The following is a 23,489-nucleotide window of genomic DNA, read 5'->3' as shown; positions in this document are numbered from 1 at the left end:
ACAAAGCTAGTGGAGGTGATTGAATTCCAGATGAACTATTTCAAATCCGAAAAGATGATGCTGTGAAAGTGCTGCACTTAGTATGCCAGCAAATCTGGAAATCTCAGCAGTGGCCACAGGACTGGAAAAGGTCAGTTTTCAAAATCCCAAAGAAAGGCAGTGTTAAAGAACATTCAAACTACTGCACAACTGCACTCATCTCACATGCTACCAAAGTAATGCTCCAGATTCTCCAAGCCAGGCTTCAACAGTATGTGAACTGTGAACTTCTAGATGTTCAAGCTAGATTTAAAAAAGGCAGGGGTACCAGAGATCAAATTGCCAACATCCGCTGGATCATCGAAAAAGCAAGAGAGTTCCGGAAAAACATCTATTTCTGCTTCATTGACTATGCCAAAGCCTTTGACTGTGTGGATCACAATAGACTGTGGAAAATCCTGAAAGAGATGGGAATACCAGACCACCTGACCTGCATCTTGAGAAACCTATATGCAGGTTAGGAAACAGCAGTTAGAACCAGACATGGAACAACAGACTGGTTCCAAAATAGGAAAAGGAGTATGTCAAGGCTATATATTGTCACTCTGTGTATTTAACTTATATGCAGAGTACATGATGTGAAATGCCGGGCTGGATGAAGCACAAGCTGGAATCAGGATCGCTGGGAGAAATATCAGTAACGTCAGATAGACCGATGACACCACCCTCATGGCAGAAAGCGAAGAACTAAAGAGCCTCTTGATGAAAGTGAAAGAGGAGAGTGAAAAAGTTGGCTTAAAGCTCAACATTCAGATAACGAAGATCATGGCATCTGGTCCTATCACTTCATGGCAAATAGATGGGGAAACAACAGAAACAGTGAGAGACTATTTTCTTGGGCTCCAAAATCACTGCAGATGTTGACTGCAGACATGAAATTAAAAGACGCTTACTCCTTGGAAGGAAAGCTATGACCAACCTAGACAGCATATATAAAAAGCAGAGACATTACTATGGTTTTTCCAGTAGTCAAATGAAGAAAGCTAAGCGCCGAAGAATTGATGCTTTTGAACTGTGCTGTTGGAGAAGGCTCTTGAGAGGCTCTTGTACAGCAAGGAGATTCAACCAGTCCATCCTAAAGGAAATCAGATCTGAATATTCATTGGAAGGACTGATGCTGAGGCTGAAACTCCATTACTTTGGCCACCTGATGTGAAGAACCGACTCATTGGAAAAGATTCTGATGCTGGGAAAGATGAAGCTAGGAGGAGAAGGGGTTGACAGAGGATAAGATAGTTGGATGGCATCACCCGAATCGATGGACATGAGTTTGAGTAAACTCTGGGAGTTGGTGATGGACAGGGAAGCCTGGCATCCTGCAGTCCGTGGGGTCATAGAGAGTCGGACACGACTGAGTGACTGAACTGAACTGGCTTTAGTTAGGATCTGAAAAGTAAGGGAACCTCTGAGGGTAATGGTACCTCTAGAGCTAGACTCTTAAGATTCATGAGTTCTGTTTATTTTTACTCATTAATTTCTGTATCTCCATAGAGGGATACTGTCAACAAAAACACAGTTAGACACCTGTTAAAGGCAGCGAGATTTCACAGTTCACTCATGCAGTAGGGAAGAGAAACTCCAGCATAAATTAAGCTCAACTCTGCCGAAAGAAAATTTGGGTCCCTTTTAAAATGCTGGGGTGTACTAAAGGAAAAGTATTGAAGATGTTAAGTGGAGAGGTTGGTCAGTGTGATCAAGCCATCTGTGTCCGCTTGCTAATTGGTGCTTCTCAAATTGAGGTTCCCATCCTTCCACAGAGACTGGTAGGCAAGGGCCCTGTCCTTCTCGGTGATTACATTTCAAAGGGATGACTTTCAGGTCCTTGAGAGAGACATTTCTGGGTTGTAAAAGATTTGTATTTCAAGGGTCAGAGAAAGGATTGACAGCTGCAATTTTTCTAAGGTTAAGTACTCCAAGAAAAGTGAGGTCAAAGGTGTTGGCTAGAACAAGCAGTTAATTATTTGGCAGCATTAAGCTTTCTCAGGGAGACCTTTTGAAGATACTGGGTCATCCTAGGGACACAGCCTTAAGCTGACAGGTGTGCTAGAGTTTGGTCTTGTCTCTTACAGTGTGTGAGGGAGGTTGAATGGAGTTGCTTGTGCTAAGAATCTACAGTTTTCAGTGCCTGGATAAAGGGGTTTCTGTTTGTTTTTAATCAAAGTATAATTGATTTGGAATATTTGTGTTACTTATGCTGTTCAGCAAAGTGATTCAGTTAAAACTAATAACAATAATAATAATCTCTCTTTTCTCTCTCTCCATATATATGTGTGTGTGTATGTTAGTCGCTCAGTCATGTCCGACTTTTTGCAACCCCGTGGACTATAGCCCACCAGGCTTCTCTGTCCATGGAATTCTCCAGGCAAGAATACTGGAGTGGATTGCCATTCCCTTCTCCAGAGTATATATTCAATATCCTATGCCAGGGCTTTCCAGATGGCACTAGTGGTAAAGAATCCACCTCCCAATGCAGGAGATGCAAGATATATGGGTTTAATTGCTGGGTCAGGGGATCCCCTGGAGTAGGAAGTGGCAACCCGTATTCTTGCCTGGGAAGTTCCATGGGCAGGGGAGCCTGGTGGGCTACAGTCCCTTGGACAGCAAAGAGTTGAACACGACTGAGTGACTGAGCACACACAATATCCTGTGCTAAACCGTAAGGGAAAATAACATTGACGAGAATAATGTATGTATGTATGGTTTTTTAAAATATTCTTTTCCCTTATGGTTTAGCATAGGATATTGAATATAGTTCTCTGTGCTGTACCTGAGTAGGACCTTGTTCACCCATTCTATGTATAAAAGCTTGCATCTAACTCCAGCCTCTCACTCCACTCCGTCCCTCAACCCTTCCCCCTCGGTAACCACCAGCCTCTTCTCTCTCTGCCCCTGATTCTGTTTGTCCCATAGACAGGCTCCTCTGTGTCGTCTTTTACATTCCATGTGTAAGTGGGTATCATATGGTATTTGTCATCCTTCTTTCTGACTTCAGTTAGTATGATCGTCTCTAGTTGTGTTCATGATGCCGCAGGTGGCGTTATTTCATTCTTTTTAATGGCTGCGTAGTATTCCACTGTTTATATATACTGCATCTTCTTTATCCATTCATCTGTTGACGGATGTTTAGGTTGTTTCCATGTCTTGCCTATTGTGTATAGTGCTGCTTGGAACACAGGGATGCGTTTATCTTTTGAATTGTGGTTTTGTCCAATGTATGCCCAGGAAGTAGGATTGCTGGATCATATGGTAAATCTGTTTTTAGTTTTCCAAGGAATTTCCATACTGTTTTCTATAGTGTCTGCACTACTTCACCACCTTACAGTCTCACCAACAGTGTAGGAGGGTTCTTTTTTTTTCTCTACACCCTCTCCAGCATTTGTTATTTGTAGACTTTTAAATACGGCCGTTCTGACTGGTGTGAGGTGGTACCTCATTGGTTTTTGGGTTTTTTACAGGATCTTAGTTCCCTATCAGGGATCAAATTTGTGCCCACTGCAGTGGAAACTTGGAGTCCTAACCACTGGACCACCAAGGAATTCCCCCTCCCTATAGTTTTGATTTGCATTTTTCTAATAAATTAGCAGTGTTGAGCATCTTTTCATGTGCCTGTTGGCCATCTGTATGATTCTTTGGAGAAAGGTGTGTTTGGGTCTTCTGCCCATTGTGGGATTGGGTCGTTTGTTGAGTTGTATGCTCTGTTTGTAAATTTTGAAAATTCAGCCCTTGTTGGTCACATCATTTGTTAATATTTCCTCCCATTCTATAGGTTGTCTTTTTGTTTTATTTATGGTTTCCTTACTGTGTAACAGTTTGTAAGTTTGATTAGGTCCCTTTTCTTTGTTTTTGTTATTATTTCTGTTGCCTTGGGAGACTGACCTGAAAAAACATAAGTACGATTCATGTCAGAGAATGTTTTGTCTATGTTCTCTTCTAGGAGTTTTACGATGTCGTGTTATTTTTGTATATAGTGAGAGGGTGTGTTGTAGCTGTCCAACTTTCCCAGCACTGCTTGCTGAAGAGACTGTCTTCTCCCACAGTATTCATACAATATTGTTTCCTGTGTTGAAGACTGACTAGGTGTGTGAGTTTAATTTTGGGCTCTCTTTTCTGAGCCATTGATCTATATGTCTGTTTTTATGCCAGTACCAGGCTGTTTTGATTACTGTAGCTTTGTAGTATTGTTGAAGTCTGGGAGGATTATACCTCATGTTTTGTTCTTTTTCTTCAGGATTGCTTTGGCAGTTCTGGGCCTTTTATGGTTCCATGTAAATTTTAGGATTATTTGTTCTAGTTTGGTGAAAAATATCAGTGGTAATTTGAGAGGGATTCTATTAAATCTGTTTTTGGGTATTACTGTGTTTTAACAATATTAACTCTCCCAATCCAAGAGCATGGCCTGTCTTTCCATTTCTTTCAATTATCTAATGTTTCCTTTCTTAATGTTTTATAGTTTCAGCCTATAAGTCTTGCATCTCCTTGGTCAGGTTTATTCCTAAGTATTTTATTTTGGGAGAATGCAGTTTTAAAAGGTGTTTTTTTACACTCCCTTTCTGATAATTTGGATAAATTTTTATATACAATATTTTATGACCTAGGCATTCAGGGGATAGTGAGACGAATTTAATCCAACTTTGGGAAAGGATAAAGAACCTTAAATGAAAGTGAATAAGGCATTGTTATTGAGGACCTGTTGCATACACAGAAAAGAGTCACGAAGGTGATTTTCAGGACTTGAGGAGCAGCCTTGTATTTTATTTTGTGTTTAAGCCCAGGATGAATGCTTAGAACCAGCATAGTCTAGGGGAAGGTGAGAGATCTGAAAATTTCTGGGAAAGCTTCTTGGAAGAGGTAGAACCTGAGCTGAGTCTTGAAAGATGATGGGTGGACTTTTCTTGGTTTAGTATTTTATTGTGGTATTTCCATGACTCCCCATCTGCTTTCCACAGAAATAAAATATTTTAAGTAAAAAATTTAATCATGAAAAAAAAATTTTTAAAGATGCTGCCCAAAGTTGGTATTTCTCACTTTTTAAAAAATTTTAAATTTTTTCTTGGCCACACCACACATCATGTGGGATAATAGTTACCCAACCAGGGATCGAACCTGTGTCCTCTGTAGTGGAAGTGCAAAGTCTTAACCACTGGACTACCAGGGAAGCCCCTCTCTCACTTTTTGACCCTTGATTTCTTAATTGTTTTTAACCAGCTCTCTTCAGAATGACATGTCCTAAAGAACAGTGATGTTTTTATACAATCAGTTCCACCACCCAAAATATCTTCCAACCCTGTTCCCCATACATACCATCAGGAAATTATATATCTTTCAAGACCCAGCTGAAATAGTACTCTGTCTTTGCTCCCACAATAGTTTGGTTTCTCTATTTTTGCTTGTATTATAACTCTTACTCTGTTCATTTTATACTCCTAGTGCAATCTCCTGCACACAGAAAATAGCTAATGTGTGATTAATAGATGTCGTTATATATAACAAGCTCTAAAATGTGTTTTCTAGTATAAAGAACTCAGCTATCTTACATGCACAGGTATTATATTATGTTAATTGAATTTTTATTTGTTCTTAGATGTCATTAAGAGGATCTGCGCCAGTGACAATTGTACCTCTTCCTGGAGAGCAAGTACAGGTTCAGGGGGTCATCCAGACAGCTCAGTCTTCTGTAATTCACCCACCACACGTGCAAACGGTACAGAAATTAAAAGACTTAGTGGCTGAGAGAGGGGACTTGTGAACCTGGAGTCTTTGGACAACTGAAGTTGCTGTAGTTTCAGTATTACAGACCAAGATAACGATGTCTTAGAGATTGGACTATAGAACAAATGAAGTGAATGGAAAAGTTTTAGAACTGCTAGTTTCATGTATATACTACCCAGTGAAAACAGAAGGCAATTTTGGGGAGAAGTTATTGTTCAAAATTTAAGGAAATGAAAGATTTTCTGAAGGGAAAGCATCTTTTTATCCTAGTGGTATCCTTCACGAAAAAGAGAATTCTGAAGAAAGGGTGATGATGTGAGTGTCTTAGCAAAGTAAGAAAGTACCTACTTTATGCTTTATGGTGATCATATAAAAGAGAGTTCCCTCATTGTAAAATTCTTACTTACGCCTGTCTATTTACAGCTGGCAACAGTAGGAAGGAAAGAGCCTTTCTGGGTTCTTTGCTTTTTACTCTTTCTCCCCGTTTTATCTTCTGGCTCCTATGAGTCTCAGAATGCCTTTGGTCATCTCTCATTTTTAGAAGCAGCTATCTTGGAAGAAAATCTGTAACCCATTTTCCCTCTTGAGTATATACAGTGGCTGTATAACTCATCTTTCCTCTTGAGTATTTACAGTGGCTGTGTAGCTCATTTTCCTCTTGAGCATATACGGTGTCTGTATAACTCATTTTTCCTTGAGTATGTACACTGTGTGTGTAGCTCTTTTTCCCTCTTGAGTATATACAGCATCTGGCAGGGCTGTCAGCTCTGGAGCTCCGTCTTTATGTGTTTTTTCCTTTGTGAAAGGTGATTGCTGCATGGTTTTTCTGAGTTTTTAATGTGAGGATTTTACTCTTACTTGCTAGTGCTGTCATTAGAGGTTCTTCCTCTTAGTTATAAGTAATGTCTTAGTTCTAGGAATTATTTTCTTGAGTTCACTGGGAGGCTTTGGAGTAAATCTGCGGACAAAAGGTAAAACAGCTAAGATTTAGATTAGAAATGGTATATCTGTGATGCTTGAGGAAACAGAAGCGACTGATCTTCTTTAATTATTACTGTGTTGTTTGTTACTGTGATTATTTATTAACTATTACTGATTATGACCCGTTCTTTCTTTTCTATCAAAAGATAAAGATTTAAGATATAAAAAAGTATAAGTATACTTGAACTCATTTTTGAAGGTACAGTGTAAAATAAGCTTCTTTGGAAATTTAAGATCTAAGCCTAAATAGTTTAGGGGAAGGCTTTCTGTATACAGTAGGTAATGTAGAGAATTTATTTATTATGTCCTTTCTAGAAGCCTGTTTTATTTTTTTAAAAGAAGTCAGGTATCACAATGTAACTTCAGAAAAATATTGAGAAATTTAATACATTAAAAAATATCATATTTCCTCAGTTGTAAGATGTAACTTAAAACTTGCATATGGTTATTGTGCTGACTAGTTTTAATAGGTTTTACTTTTTTCTCTACTTGAAAGTTTTCTCCTCAACATTTCCAGCATTGGCTTCTCTTGCCTTTCAGATCTCAAGTTAAATATCTCATCAAGGAGGCTTTCACAGACAATCAATAGGTTTATTATTAATAGTAGTTAAAATTTAATGTGTACTTGTGCTATGCCATGCACTGAATGCTTTACATGTATTAACTAATTCAATTATGAAATGAGATAAAGCTAATTATTACAGATTTTTAAATTTACTTATGTTTGTACCTGCCCTTCCCAGTGACCTCCACTTTGCCAGATCTAATGGTTGTCCTGGGTCCTTACATTACTTCACCTGCTAGCAGAATTTGACATGGTTGATCATTCTTTTCTCCTTAATACTCTGCCTTTGCTAGTTTTTCAAGGACACTGCGTTCATTTGGTATTCCTCCTGCCTCACTGGTGGCTTATTCTTGGCCTCATTTGCTGGTTCCTCCCCTTCTTTTCAACCTCTTACTGCTAAGAATGTCCCTGGGTTTTGTCCTGTCTCTCCTTCCTGAGCTCACTTAGTCTTGTGGCTTTAAGGACTGTCCTAGAGAGCTGACTTCCAATATGTATGTCTAGCCCAGAGCTCTTCCCTGACACACAGGTTTGTATATTCAGCAGACTCCTCAATGTCATTATCTATTAACTAGATATTAGTTGGATATCTAGTAGCATTTCAAAGCATGTCCAAAATCCAAATCAGACAGCATTAATGATAAAAAATCTGAGTAGTGTGCAACAGTCTCAAGACTGGTATTTACAGCTCTAGTGCAGTAGTATTGCTTCATTTGGGGGATAGACTTCGTAGTTCTGAGCCTGCTGTGTTGTATGTTTCTTTAGTTTAGACTCCTGAAATAAACTTCCTCCTTTTTCCTTTTCTTTCTTTCTTTTAGACCTTAGATTTAATGACAAATGAATTTGGGTGGTAGAAGACAGATTTTTTTTTTTTAAGTAAAAATTAAATTTAATTCTTTTCCCACTTGGTTTGTTCATCTTAGTAAAACCAGTTCTGTTTTTCAGGTATCATCTTTATCAGAGAGTGAGGAGTCTCAGGACTCATCCGACAGCATAGGCTCCTCACAGAAAACCCACGGGATCCTAGCACGGCGCCCATCTTACAGGTTAGTGCTCATGTATCAAATCCTGTGTGTGTTATATTACCACATGAGTTTGAATGGTTTAATGCAAAGCAGATTACATCAAGAAGGAACATGTGTTTGTATCAGAAGGCATGTGTTAAGAGAGATAGGCTTGAGCCAGGTTATGAAGGGCCCCTGTTGCTGTGCTGAGGAGGAGTTTAGACTTACCTTCTGGCAAAGTATTAGATATCTGTGTTTACTTTTAGTTAACTTTAATAGTAATTTGAAAGGACTGTAGATTTTAAGAATTGAACTACTTTGCAGCTCAAGTTCCAAACTGGCCGCTACATGGTGCACACGGGGTCAAATCTGAATAGCACTGCAGAGTCTTTGAAAACTGAAACTGATGTTGGAACTACAACACACAGAAGGCCAATCAGAACTTGTGGTTTAGATACAACCAGGTTGATAGCCTGCTAAAAGAAGAATATCAAAAATTCTCTGCAGGATTTAAAAAAGAGTCAGGTATCATAATATTGAAAATGTCCATTACTTGGCATACAAAGAACCTGGAAGAATCTTAACTTGTAAGGAAAGACTATCAGCAAATGCCATCATCTCCTAGATGAACAAGATACTGGAATTATATGATAAGGACTTTAAAGGAGCTATTACTGCAATGTTCTGACTAACAAGTAAGGGTAGATTCTCTTGAAATGAATGGAAAGATAGAAACTCTCAGCAAAAAGAATAGATATGAAAAGAACGAAACAAATTCTATAGCTGAGAAATACAGTTAACTGAAAAAAAACCTCACTGGATGGATTCAATAGGAGAACAGAGATAAGTTACTCAACTTAAAGATAGTTCAGTGGAGAGTATCCAGTCTGAAGAATAGAGATCAGAAAAATTAATTCCCAGGGACTAGAGAGACAGTTCCCAAAGATTTAACATTGTGTCATGTGAGTCATAGAACAGAAAAAAAGTATGTTGCAGAAAAAATACTTTTGGAAATAATGACTGAAATGTTCGCAAGTTCAGTGAAACCTACAGATTCAAAAAACTTGGCAAATCTTAAACAGGATAAAACACAAAAGAAACCCCTGCCCAGACATGCCATAATTAAATAGCTATGAAATAAACACATATTGTGAGCAACCACTTATATGACACACCACTTATAAGGGAATGCTGTGAAAGACTCTTGATTTCTCACCAAAACTGCAGGCTAGAAGAAATGAATAGCATTTTTAAAGTACTGAAAGAAAAGAACTGTTAATCCAGAATTCTGTGTCTTGTAAAAATAACCCTGGGAAATGGAGTTGAACTAAGTATTCTCAGATAAAAGAAAACTAAGAGAAATCATCAACAGCAGAGTTTCTCTAAAATAACTACTAAGTTATTAAGACCAAAAGAAACTTGGAATAGCAAGATCTGGGCAAATATAATAGACTGTTCTTCGGTGAATAGTTTGATAGTTGAAATATATTTGACAGTTGAGAAAAATGACTCTGATGGGGCTTTCAGTGTATGCAGAGGTAAAATATAAGACAACTTACAAAATAAATGGGATCAGGTAGGGATTTAATGTGGTAGTAAGGTTTCTAAGATTCACTTCAAGTGGGAAAACATTGACTAAGTAGACTTGTCATCTGTACTGTAACACCAGAGCAACTACTAAAGAAACTATACAAAGAGATTTAGTCAGATACACAATAGGTAAATTAAAATGGAGTTTTAAAAATCTTAAAAGAATGCAGAAGAATTTTTTTAAAAAGCAAATAATAAAATGTTAGTTCCACCAGTATCAGTAATTATATTAAGAGAGCATGGGACTTCGCTGGTGGGCCAGTGGTTAAGAGAGCATGGGAATTCCCTGGTGGGTCAGTGGTTAAGACTCTGCACTTTCCAGCCTAAATGTCCATCAGCAGAGGAATGGATAAAAGAAGATGTGGCCCACATACACAATGGAATATTACTCAGCCATAAAAGGAACAAAGTAGTGCCATTTGCAGAGACATAGATAGACCTACAGACTGTCATACAGAGTGAGGTAAGTCCGAAGGAGAAAAACAGATACTGTATAATATTGTTTATATTTGGAATCTAGGAAGGTGGTACAGGTGAACTTATTTGCAAAGCAGAAATAGTGACACAGATGTAGAGAAAAAATTAACAGATACCAAGGTGGGTGGGTGGGATGAATTGGGAGACTGGGATTGACATATATACACTGTTATGTATAAAACAGATAAACTGATGAGAACTTGCTGTACAGCACAGGGGACTCAGCTTAATGCTCTGTGGTGACCTAAATGGGAGGACATGTAAAAAGAGGGGATATATGTGTATGTATAACTGATTCACTTTGCTGTACAGTGGAAATTAATACAACACTGTAAAGCAACTGCAATCTATAATAAAAATCAATGTTAAAAAGACTGCACTTCCACTGCAGGAGGCATGGGTCCCATCCCTGAGCAGGGAAGTTCCACGCGCCCTGAGGTGTGGCCAAAAAAAAGAGCACATGACTGAAACTCACTAGTTAAAAGAGATGATAAAACTATATACCAGTGTTCCTGTGAATACAAACACAAAAATCCTCAACAAAATATTAGTAAGTCAAATAGGTTAACAGATGGAAGGTATTATACACCATAATTGAGTAGGATTTATCCCAGGACTGGAAAATTGGTTTAACATCTGAAAGTCAATTAATGTAATAAATCATATTTGTAGGATAAAACCGGAAAACTTATAGTCATCTCAGCAGACACAAAAAGCATTTGATGAAATCAGGGTTAAAGGGCTTCCCCGATGACTTAGCACTAAGGAATCTGCCTGCCAATTCAGGAGATGCAAGAGACACAGGTTCGATCCTCGGGTCAGGAAGATTTCCTGGAGGAGGGAATGACAACCCACTCTAGTGTTCTTGCCTGGAGAATCCCAGGGAGAGAAGAACCTGGCAGGCTTCAGTCCAAAGAGTCACACACACAGTGCCCTTCAATGATAAAAATTCTCATCAGACAAATAGATGGGAGCTTCCTCAACTTGATGATGAGTATCTACAAAAGCCCGTAGCTGACATAGTTAATGGAGAAAGATTGAATATTTTCTCCTCCTAAGAGCAGGCACAAGACAAGGCTATGAATGTCTCACTACTTCTACTCTCAGGCAGTTAAGAAAATTAAAAAGCTTACTGGAAAGGAAGAAATAAAAGTTTGCAGATGACAGTGATTTCATATATAGAAAATCCCAAAGGATCCACTAAAGTAGAAATAATAAACAAGTTCAGCAGGGTTTCAGGATACAAAATGAACTGTATTTCTCTACACTAGCAATAAACAATCCAGAAATGAAATTAAGAAAACAGTCCTACTCATAACAACATAAACTATATAAAGTACTTGAAATTAAATTTATAAATCCAAGTTATATATCAGGTCACCCAAAAAGTTTGTTTGGGTTTTTTCCATATGGAAAGGCCTAAATGAACTTTTTGACCAGTCAAGTAAATTTAACAGATATATATAATACTAATACTTGCATATTGTAAACTACAAAATCTCATTGAGAGGAATTTTTTAAAATCTTAGCTGAAAAGACATTACATCTTCATCAACTGAAAGACTGAATATTGTTAAGACAAATAACCCAGTTAAAAAATGAGGAAAAGACTAGAATATTTATCCAAAGAAGAAACACAGATGGCCAATAAGCATGTAAAAAATTGTTCAGCATGATTTTTCATTAGGTAAATGCAAATCAAAATAATGAGATACCACTTCAAACCTAGTAGGATGCTTAAAAAAATCCCAAACAAAACATAACAAATGTTGGTAAGGGGGACAGTGGCTATGGAAACAATCTGGCAGTTCTTCAAAATACTGAACATATTTATGTTATAAACCACTACTAATATTGCTATACATATAACCAAGAGAAATAACATAATGAAAATGAAAGTAAAGTGGGTGTATTAGTATCATACAAAATGGACTTCAGAGCAAAAAAATTATCAGAGATAAAGAGAAAATCAGTTCACCAAGAAGATATAACAACCCTAACTATGTATGCACTTAACAATAGAGCTTCAGAATACATGTGTCAAAAACTTAGAAAACTGAAAAGCAAAATAAATCCACAGTTACAGTTGAAAATTTGTGTACATCTATCTTAGTATCCAACAGAAGTTACAGCAGAAAATAAGCAAGATTATAGAACTGAACAATACCATCAACCAGTTGGATCTAATTGGCATTGTTAGAACACTTCACCTACGTGCACAAAGAATATCCACCAAGAAAGACCACATCCTGGATCATAACAAACCTTAACAAATTTAGAAAAACTGAAATTACACAAAGCTCTTTGCTCATACTTGAATTAGACTAGAAGCCAATAAAGGAAAGATAACAGGAAATCTCCATACAGAAATTAACACACTTAGAAATAACCAAACAGAAAATCTTAAGGGAAATTAGAAAACATTGAACTTAATGAAAGATTAAAAACACAAAATACCAAACTCTGTAGGAAATAACAAATCAGTAGGAAATAGAGGGAAATTTACCTTATTAAACACTATATAGGAAGGAAGGTCTCAAATCAACAGTCTCAGCTTCCACTTTAAGAAACTAGGGGAGAAACAAAATAAGCTTAAAACAAGCAGGAGAAAAAAAATAATAGAGATTAAGAGCAGAAATCAGGGAATTCACATGCAGTCTGTTGCTTAGGGCTCCATGCTTCCACTGCTGGAGGGTTCAATTCCTGGTTGGGGAACTAACATCCTGCAAGACAAGTGGCGCAAGTGGGAGTGCCGGAGCGCAGAAATCTGTGAACTTAAAGAGAAAACGAACAGAGATAACTGAAAGGTGGTTCTTTGTGGGGTAGGAGGGTGTGGAATCAGTAAAACTGATAATCTTATAGCAAGATGGCTGGATGCTGTGGTTGGAGAAGTCACAGGGACAAACCTTGTCAACCATGTCATTTATTCTGATAGGGAACCATTGCACACGAGTGATTTGATCTAACTGACATTTTAAAAAGATGACTGGTTGTTGTGTGGAGAGCAGACTGTAGCAAGGAGGACCTGCTAGAGGCTGTTGTTCGGTCAGGAGGAGCTAGTGGTATGGACTTGGGGAACCACAGTGGAGGTGATGAGGATGGGTAAGATTCTGAATATATTTTCAAGATAGAAACAATGAGATTTGTTTATGAATTGGATAAAGGTTGTGAGAAAGAGGACAACTCCAAAATTTTTGAAAAGTAGAGTTGATATTTACTGACATGAGTAAGACTGCCAGGGGTAGAAGGATATCTGATACTAGATTTGGAGGTATTAAGTTTGAGGTGCCTGTTGAATGGAAGCATTCAATACACAATTGGATATGTGAGTTTCGAGTTCAGGAGAGAAGTTGAGAAAATACCATTTTGAGGGGTCATCAGTGTACACAAGGTATTCATGCCTTTGGGACAGATGAGCTCATTGGAAAGAATGTAGATGGAGAAGTCCGAAAGATGGCTCTTTAAGATTCTCCAGGGTTTAATAAGGAGGATGAGGAAGAATGTAAAACAATGGCAAATGGTATCTTAAAATATAGTAAAATAAAGTAATATATGCGGGAATGATAAATAACAATTTAGATAATGGCACTCATTGAGAGGGGAAAAGGGAAAGGAATTGGTGGTGACATTTTGGTGTATATGTAACTTAATTCCTGTTAAAATAAGATATCTGAAGCAAACATGGCACAATGGCAATGAGTTGATTCCTGGTATATGGTGCGTAGGTGTTTTACTTTCTGTCCTCTTTTTTTTGCTGAGCTGGGTCTTGCACACCTTCTCTCGCGTTGAGGTGAGCTGCCCTTGAGCTACTGTCTAGTTGTGGTGTGCAGGCTTCTCGTTGTGGTGGCTTCTCTCATTGCTGAGCACGGGCTCTAGGACGCCTGCGCTCCGGAGTTGTAGTTCTCTGGCTCTAGAGCACAGGCTTAATAGTTGTGGCACACAGACTTCATGGCTGCACAGCGTGTGGGATCTTCAAGGAACCAGGGATTGAACCAGTGGCTCCTGCATTGGCCGGCAGATTCTTTACCACTGAGCCACCAGGGAAGCCCTCCTGTACTTTCTGTGCTCAAAATATTTCGTAACTTAAAATTGAAAAAGAAATGGGCACAGCATTCCACCATTTCATGCAAGGTTGGCTGCTTAGGACCTTGCAGGCAGTTTGTTAAATGTATTCTCGAGCTCTGTCCTGACCAGCTCACTCAAATTATTAAAGGTGTCATTTGGGAGTCTGGATTCAATAAGCCTCTCCAGATGATTCTGGTACATAGCAGGTTTGGGAAGCACAGTGGCGGTTCTACAGATGGCTAACACAGAGTTCGTAGGACCGCCACATCCTTTGTTCTCCACTGTGGTTCTTGGTGGGAAGACTGTCCAGGTTAAGGGGACCAAGCTGGGAAAGGATCTTCAACATGTGATAAGAGAACATCTGAAGGATCTGAAATTATCTGGCCACTGATGAAGAAAACCTGAAGCAGTTGTCAGATATTGCAAAGCTAGGGCATGGATATAGGATTAGGGTATAAAGTTTAACTTTCTCTAGTTTCACTGGGTGGAATTAGCTTTGAATCTAAACAAGGATGAGCTCTGACCATCCAATAATTGAATAGTTTGCTTTTTGAAATTGTGGATGCCTTATTCCTATAAATAGAAGCTGTTAGTAATGTTAGAGAATTCCTGAATGGGCTGGAAGTTTAGCATAGGTAACATGAAAGATCTCATTTAATGCTAAGGGTTATTTTTTTTTCTTTGTGATTCTTTTTTGTTATTGTTTTTGCACAAGTAGTTAAGATTTTCTAATTTTTCTCCAACAAACGTGGAATGCTTGAGTAAAAATTTCTTTTTTCTTTCAATGCTCCTTCCATCCGCAGCTGTGTTTTGGAAGACCTTTCTTTTCAGCAAGGCATCTTTTTCCATCCCCTTATTTTTGCCTTATTTTTGTGGAGTCAAGTGTACTTCTTGTTAAAATAATGAATTTTGTTTATCACAGATACTGTGTTTTTATAGTAGTTTTTTAAATACTTTCCATCAAAGTTAGGAAAATGGGCTCCATCCCCCTAATTTATACACACATTCTTTTACATATGGTTTATCACCAGATATTGACTATAGTGCCCTATGTTATGCAGTGGGATATTGTTTATCCATTCTAAATGTTACCAGTTTGCATTCGCTAACGCCAGACTCCCAGTTCATCCCCTTCCACCTTGGCAACCACCAGTCTTAGAGTAGTATTTTTAATCTCCTTGTTTCTTTCTGGGAAATATGGGTTTCTCTTCCATTATAGAGTTGAAGGTTGAAAAAATAAATTTAATCTATTGATTGATCGCTGCACCCTGCAGCATGTAGGGTAGGATCTTAGTTCCCAGACCAGGAACCAAACCCGTGCCCTCTGCAGTGGAAGTGTGGATTCTTGACCATTGGACTGCCAGGAAAGTCCCCAATTTGATCTTTTTAAATAAAGGTAACTGACACTGTTTAGAAAATGAATAGCACCTTATACTCACAATGGAGCCACCTCTCCTATAAAGAGACCTTTTCTACCTCTACAAGGGCCTTGTTGTTGAAAAGGCACTCTGTATGGGTATTTGCTCATTGTTTCTTTTCAGGTCATCATAAACTAAAATGTAACCTGCCTGCTAAACAGTCTTGTTGCTTAGTCACTAAGTCATGTCTGATTCTTTGCAGCCTCATGAACTGCAGCACACCAGGCTTCCTTGTCTTTCACTATCTCTAGCTTGAGGTAAAAAAATAGTATGTGCTAAACAAATGATTCTTCGACGCCACAGTTTAGGTGTCTGCTGCTGCTGCTGCTAAGTCGCGTCAGTCGTGTCCGACTCTAGGTGTCTACTAGATCACTGTATCTTTAACCTGAAATTGAAAGAGGTTTAGTAATTTCTTTTTGTAAAGTTGTCCTCATTACCAACATTAATAATAGAGTTCTGTTTTCCACAGAAAGATTTTGAAAGACCTATCTTCCGAAGATACACGGGGCAGAAAAGGAGACGGAGAAAACCCTGGAGTTTCTGCTGTCACTTCTATGTCTGTTCCAACTCCCATCTATCAGACTAGCACCGGCCAGTACAGTACGTGCAGGAGTAACTTCCCACCTGGCAGACACAGAGCAGAACCTTCCTGTGAAGAAGCTGGCATAGACTGTCACACTTTGATAGTGATGAGTATTAAAGGATAATAAGTAGCATTTTGAGCCAGAAATAATGCTGAGTTCTTTTTTAGCAGTATCTCATTTATTCCCTATAGTAATTTTGTAAGGTGGGCAGTTACCAATTTATGAGGGAACTGAGGTTAGAGAGTTAGACAATTAATATCCCTAACGTCACACAGCTTGCTAGTGATACATAGCTTACATCCTTATCTTGGGGGTAAGTCTGTGAGTTTTGACAGATGCTTGGAGTTGCCTAAGCACCACCACAATCAAGATACTCCATCACCCCCAAGAAATTCATTTGTGCTGTCCCATTTGTAAATAACGTCTCCCTTCTCTCGTAAGCCCTGTTCTTTAAGTCTAATTGGCTCTTGCCACAAAACAGCTGTCCTATCTGACCACCTCTCACCATCTCCACCACCTGGGTTTATACTGTCATCCGAACTACTGCAGTATCCGATTAGTTATCTTGCTTCCCATCCTTGATCTGATAGTTTTCGATATTGCAACCAAAGCAGTTTATTTAAGATGTCTATTAAATAGATTATACCACTTTAGCTCAAAATCTTCAGTGGCTTTCTGACACATTTAGAATAAGTCCTACAAGGCATTACATCAGGATCTGGCTTTGCCTACTCTGATCTCATCACCTGTCACTTGATGCCATTTGGCCACACAAACTTTCTTGCCGTTTCTTGAACACATGAAGCTCATTTCTGCCTCAGGATCTTTGGACGTGTCATCCCTACCACCTGCACGTTCTTGACCCAGATCCTCATATGGCTTACATCCTCACTCTTGCTCTGCTTAAGTGTCACCTCCTCAGAGAGACCACTGTGGCTAAAATATATTGCTCCACCCTTTAGTTTATTTTCTTAGGTACTTTTCCAATATAATTACATATAAATGCTTTAAAGTATATTTGCTTAATTATAGAATATATGTAGATTAGCTTAATTGATTTATGATTTATGATCTCCTTGAGGGGAACTTTGTCTTGTTCACCACTATAACCTTGGGATATTGGGCCTGGCACATAGTAGGCTTTCAGTAAAATGTGTTACGAACATATAATTTTAAGAATATATATAGAATATTTTTGAGAATACAAACTGGGCAAAGTAGTTGTAAGGAAGGAAACTTAGGAGCAGAGCTCAGAAGCAGTTGGGAGGTTCACTTTTCATTTTAAACAAAACTGAATTTTTTTAAATCACATGTATTATTATTTCCAAAAATATTTAAGACAGCATATTAGCAAGTTAAAAGTTGTGATACATGGTTTATTATTATGAAAACTATATAGACACTTAGGGCAGTATTTCGCATGTTACAGTCGAAGTACAGGACAGTACATGTTGTTAAGGGCAGTTCGATGCAGCAGAACTTCCTTGCTGATGCAGATGTTCTCTGTCTGCATTGTTCAGCACAGTAGCTCCTAAGCTGTGTGTGACTGCTGAGTACCTGGTGAGACTGAGGAACTGAATTTTTTATTTTAATTAATTTAAATAGCCGCATGTGGCCCATGGCCACTATACTGAATAGTACAGATTGAGAGTAAATTCAACCAGGTAAATACACATGTCAATCAAGTACAGGAAGATATGTTACAAAAATGAAAACAATTCTGTATTAATGTATACATTTGCATATACATCAGAAGATGTGTATATCTGTCTATAATGGTGTGAATAGATAAATGCATTGGGTCTTAGTTGTGGTGCACGGACTCCCTAGTTGTGGCCCATGGGCTCAGTAGTTGCAGCACACAGGCCTGGTTGTTCTGCAACATGTAGGATCCTAGGTCCCTGACAAGGGATGAACGAATACAGGATACCTCTGTCCCCTGCATTGCAAGGCAGTTTTTAACCACTGGACCATCAGGGAAGTCCCTATATTTTGATATTATATATCAGTCTATATGAGCATAGGGAGATACCAGGAAGGATGTGCACCAGAAATAATGGTTATCTCAAGAGGGTGGTGGGAAATGGCAAGTGGAATAAATAGGGATAATGGGCCTTTTACTTTAAATATTTTATTTTTTATTTATTGGCCGCACTCACTGCTGCATGCAGTCTTTCTCTAGTGTGGAAAGCAGGGGCTACCCTCTGGCTGTAGTGCAGAGTCTTCTCATTTGTGGCAGCTTCTCTTACTGTGGAGCATGGGCTCTGGCGCAGGCTGGCACAGTTGCCCTGGGCTTGTGGGATCTTCCCAGACCAGGGATCGAACCGGTGTCCCCTGCCTTGCAAGGCAGATTCTTAACCACTGGACCACCAGGGAAGGCCAGACTTTTCCTTTTTATATATATTTATATGTATGTGTGTCTGTTAACAGGGAAAGGGATTGAAAGTAATTGCTACTGTAAACTTAAATCTCTACATCTAAAAAACTTTAATGTCTTTTCTCCTGAAGTCATTTTATAAATTATATGGGAATATTTGTGGTGTGGCAATAGGGAAAGTCTAAGGATAACTAGAAACAGTGTCACCGCTGGAGAGTGGAGCTGAGAAAGCCTGTGAAGATTTATTTTTTCATTATGTAACCTTTTTTATCCTTTCTGAATTTTTTTCCATAGGCACACTTACCTATTCAAAAATTTTAAGATAAAATCTTTCTAATGCTTTTAAATAAAAATTACAGACTATGTTACTCTTTCCTTCTACTTATTTTTGCTTTAAAAGTTATTTGTCAGTGGTATCCCTTTCTCATGCCCCAGAACTGCTGTAACAACATTAACAATTAGCATGTAGTGCTCCATAGAGCCCCAAATGACCGATCAGTTATTGTATAATTTAAGACTAAATTTAAGATTAGTGCAAACTTTTATTTGAAATACAAAATTTTATCAAGAAATGCCAAATTTTACTTCTTTTACATGTAGCTCACCTAAAGTAACCAACAGTCATCAAGTGAAATTGCATTTAAACCTGTTTTAATAAAAAGCGATTGTTTTGTTCGCCAATCCTTTGTAATAAGTGTGTTGTATAGCCTTACATTAGCTATATTTTCTCTTTGGTTAAAGTTGCCATTGCCCCAAATGGAGCCTTACAGCTGGCCAGTCCAGGCACAGATGGAGTACAGGGCCTTCAGACATTAACCATGACAAATTCAGGCAGTACTCAGCAAGGTACAACAATTCTCCAGTATGCACAGACTTCTGATGGACAACAAATACTTGTGCCCAGCAACCAGGTTGTTGTACAAAGTAAGTATGCTTAAATATCTATGGAAAGCATTCCAGAGTACTTTCAAAGACACTTATGCATTTTAACTTATTCTTTGGACCGCACAGCTGCGTCAGGAGATATGCAGACATATCAGATCCGTACCACACCTTCAGCTACTTCACTACCACAAACCGTGGTGATGACATCTCCCGTGACCCTTACATCTCAGACATCTAAGACAGATGACCCCCAACTGAAAAGAGAAATAAGGTTGATGAAAAACAGGTAAGTAGTAAAATTATACTATCAGAATGGGTGATACATTTTTATAAATCTCAGAAAGATTTTAACTGAGATTATATGTTAGAAATGAGAAGAGTTTATATCAGTTTTATTTTAATTGTTAATCTGTCTTACATGTTTCTAGCAGATCAGTGAGTCCCTTTGCACAGTCTCTTATTAATATATGACCTAGAGTTCTTCCATTTCTGTTGTGTTCTTCAAATAGCACTCTTAAGCAAAACTTTTTAAACAGTATTGTTCTTGTTGGGTTGACAAAGTTAAGTGAAAATAATAATTTTCTGCTTGCTGTTTGTTGACTAGAGTAAGAATAGGGAAGAGTTACTAGGTTTCTGGCATAATACCTAGTATACATATGGATACAGAATTGTTCTTAAAAATGAATTTTGATCATGAAAATGTAGTAGTCATTTAACCTCTAGAAACATTACCTTTCATTTAATATGTATTTTAAACAATGCTGTTTGCATCTCTTGTACATCTGGTATTAAAACTAATTCTTTGAGAAAAAGAATCTAATGGATAGCTTTTTGCAGTGTGTTCAAGGGAGAAGAAAAAAGATACCAATAAACTATATTAGAAACAAAAGAGGGTAAATAGCTACAGATTACAACAAATTTTTAAAATTATAATAAAGTTCTATTTTCAGGTCCTCTCGAGTAAGTTAGAAAATCAGAGTAAAAGAATCATTTTCTAGAGGAATAAAAATTACCATAAAGGGCCAGATGGATACACTTAGTTACTTCAAGATAAAATGTTTTACTAAAAATAAGAGGGAGCAATTATCACTGTAAATAAACTTGGAAACAAGGCAGAGACCATCTGTTGTTTTGGAGGTTCCAACAAATACAGTAAAACAAGTAAATAAGTCATGTAAATATTAGAAAATAATCCCGTTTCTTTGCTGATGATATGATTGTGTACCTAGGAAACCCAGAAGACTTGTTAAAAATTACTAGAGTGAGACTTCTCTTTCTGACAGTATAACTTTGGCTGCATAATATTTTTAAAAGCTTGATGAAATATAAAAACCATTTCTTTACATGATTGGATGAGCATGCAGAAAGAGATCTATTGAGGTTAGAAATGAACCAGAAGCATAGGACCATGATGTTAATAAGCACTGAAGCAGCTGCTGTATATTCCTGGGGATAAGTTCAGATCTTTGTAAATAATTGGCATAGCTTTTGTATGCAGAGGGGACCAGGGACAGAGCGTAGGGACTCCAGCTTGGAGAACTGGATCAAAGATTTTCTTCCTTGAGGTCAAGACCCAAGAAGATCTACACCAGTAAGCTGAGAATTGTAACTTAAAAAATGGGTATCAAGAGTTCCCTGATAGTCTGGTGGCTAAGAATCTGCCTGCCACTGCAGGGGACATTGATTCAGTCCCTGGTCCAGGAACTAAGATCCATATGCCACAGGGCAGCTAAGCCTGTGCGCCCTACAGCTGTCTTCCGCAACAAGAGAAACCGCCAAATGAGAAGCCCGCACACCACAACTAGAGGATAGCCCCTGGCACAGCAGCAAAGATCCAGTGCAGTCCAAAAAATAGGTAAATACTGAGTGAGGGCTCACAGGGCCCCCAGTTGCTTGGAGAAAGCAACCTCAACACAGGCTCTAAAGAATTCCTACACATTGAGTTCTAACAAATATAAGCTGAAAAATCAGAATACCCAAAGAATTAGGCCTCCATTATATATGCCAAGCCCTTAGACCATTTTCACAAAAAATTATTTCCATTTTCTTGAGGAAACTGAGGCCTAGAGAAGTCTAGTTACTTGACCAAGGTTATACTGCCCAGTAAGTGATAAGATGTAGGATTTAAATTCATGGGTCCAGGTTTTAGGGTCCAGAGTCTTGAGGAATACCACACAGCCTTTTAGAAGCAAGAGTCAGCAGAAAAAGCAGACAACAGAATGAGTGTTGTGAAGTCTTCAGTTATCTAATAAGAGAGACAGAAAGAAGCATGTTTTTCATATGTAGAAAAGGATGTCATTGAAAATCATCAAAGAGCAAGAGACTATAAAAACGATAAAAATTGGAGAAGAAAAGTAAAACTGCTATTTTAATTTTAACAAAGATATATTCATTTGCTTAGAATATCCAGGAGAATAATCTGCAAACTCTTTAGAAATGAAAAAGAACCAGGTCTCTTCAACACTGTACTAGAAATCCTTGCCAGTTTAGTAAATCAGGAAAAAAGGGGATATTACAAGGATTTAAATGAAGAAAATAAAAGCTGTTACTATTTTTTGTATGATTGCCTGATTAAAAAAAAACAAAATGGATTTAGAGAAAGATTGCTGTAAATAATGAATTTATAAGGTTACTAGATATAAGATCAGTTTCAAAGATCAGCTGTTTTCTTCACATCAGCAATAAAGAGTTTGGTAAATAGTTACTTTAAAGATACTTATATTATCAATAAATGAAATATATAAGAATAAATCTAACAAAAGATGTCCAGGACATTTATGGAAAATATTGTTTTTTAGAGACATTAAAGAAGATCGAATAAATAAATGGAGAAATATACTATGTCCACAGATATGGAAACTCAGTATTATAAAGATGACTATTTTTCCCCCCAATTGATCCATAGATTCAATGCAGTTCCAATCAAAACCCAAACAGGTTGTTTGAAGAACTTGACAAGTTGATACTAAAATTTATAGAAGAGTAAAAAGGGTCAAGAGCAGCCAAAATATTCCAGACAAGAATAAGGTGAGGAGATAATCAAATCTTGTTTAAACCGTGGTAATTAAAATAATGTAATACTGGCATTGAGGTAAACAAAATCACTAGTGAAATAGAGTAGAGAGCTCAGAAACACATCTGTGAATACATGAAACCTTGGTAGGGCAGATTATTGGGGGAAGGAGGGACTCCAATAAATGATGCTAGGATAGTTATTTTATGTGAGAAAATTTCAAATTTCTTCCTCACACCATACCAGATGAATTAAAGAGTATGTGAAAGGTGAAATTTTAAAAACTTTCAGGTTGAAAATACATAATCTCACAGTTTCAAGTATAGGCAAGATTCCTTAAAATAACACACACATAAAAAATTTAACATGAAAGATGGATGAATCTTCATTAAAATCAATAACTTTTCATTAAAAGAAAGTGACTGAAAATATAAGCTTCAAATCTATAGAAGATATTTGCAACATATCTGTCCCCCCCAAAAAGATTTCTTTGAAAAAATATAAAGATCATCTGAATTAATAAGTACAACCCAATGAAAAAAAGTTGAATATGTTTTTGAAATGATACACAACTCCACATCCAGAAGAAAATTAAATTGGACTCCTATTTTATACCACATACAGAAGTAATTACAGATAGATTAAAGAAAACTCTGAAAATTAAGCAATAAAATTTATAAAATTTAGGAATATATAGTGCATGGCAGTTTTAATCTAAGCCAGAAAAAAGACTAAAAAAGAGAATTTATCATATAAGAAATAAAAATATCAAATCAAGTAGATTA

The 23,489-nt window shown here is 37.6% G+C and overlaps 1 protein-coding gene across 2 annotated transcripts in view; it reads left to right on the top strand.

Moving 5' to 3' along the window:
• The window catches only part of ATF1 (activating transcription factor 1), a 62,234-nt gene that overhangs the window by 35,970 nt on the left and 2,775 nt on the right, over window positions 1-23,489 (top strand). For both annotated transcript variants that reach the window (XM_052640815.1, XM_052640816.1), the window contains exons 3-6: window positions 8,237-8,337; window positions 16,315-16,445; window positions 19,548-19,730; window positions 19,818-19,977. In XM_052640815.1, coding sequence (XP_052496775.1) covers window positions 8,237-8,337; window positions 16,315-16,445; window positions 19,548-19,730; window positions 19,818-19,977 — 575 coding nt within the window. The remainder of the gene's footprint in view (window positions 1-8,236; window positions 8,338-16,314; window positions 16,446-19,547; window positions 19,731-19,817; window positions 19,978-23,489) is intronic.

The sequence above is a fragment of the Budorcas taxicolor genome, chromosome 5, assembly GCF_023091745.1.
Source record: "Budorcas taxicolor isolate Tak-1 chromosome 5, Takin1.1, whole genome shotgun sequence".
NCBI classification, from domain to species: Eukaryota; Metazoa; Chordata; class Mammalia; order Artiodactyla; family Bovidae; genus Budorcas; species Budorcas taxicolor.
The sequence above is the reverse complement of the archived record's forward strand: the minus strand, read 5'-3'. Positions and strand labels throughout refer to the sequence as shown.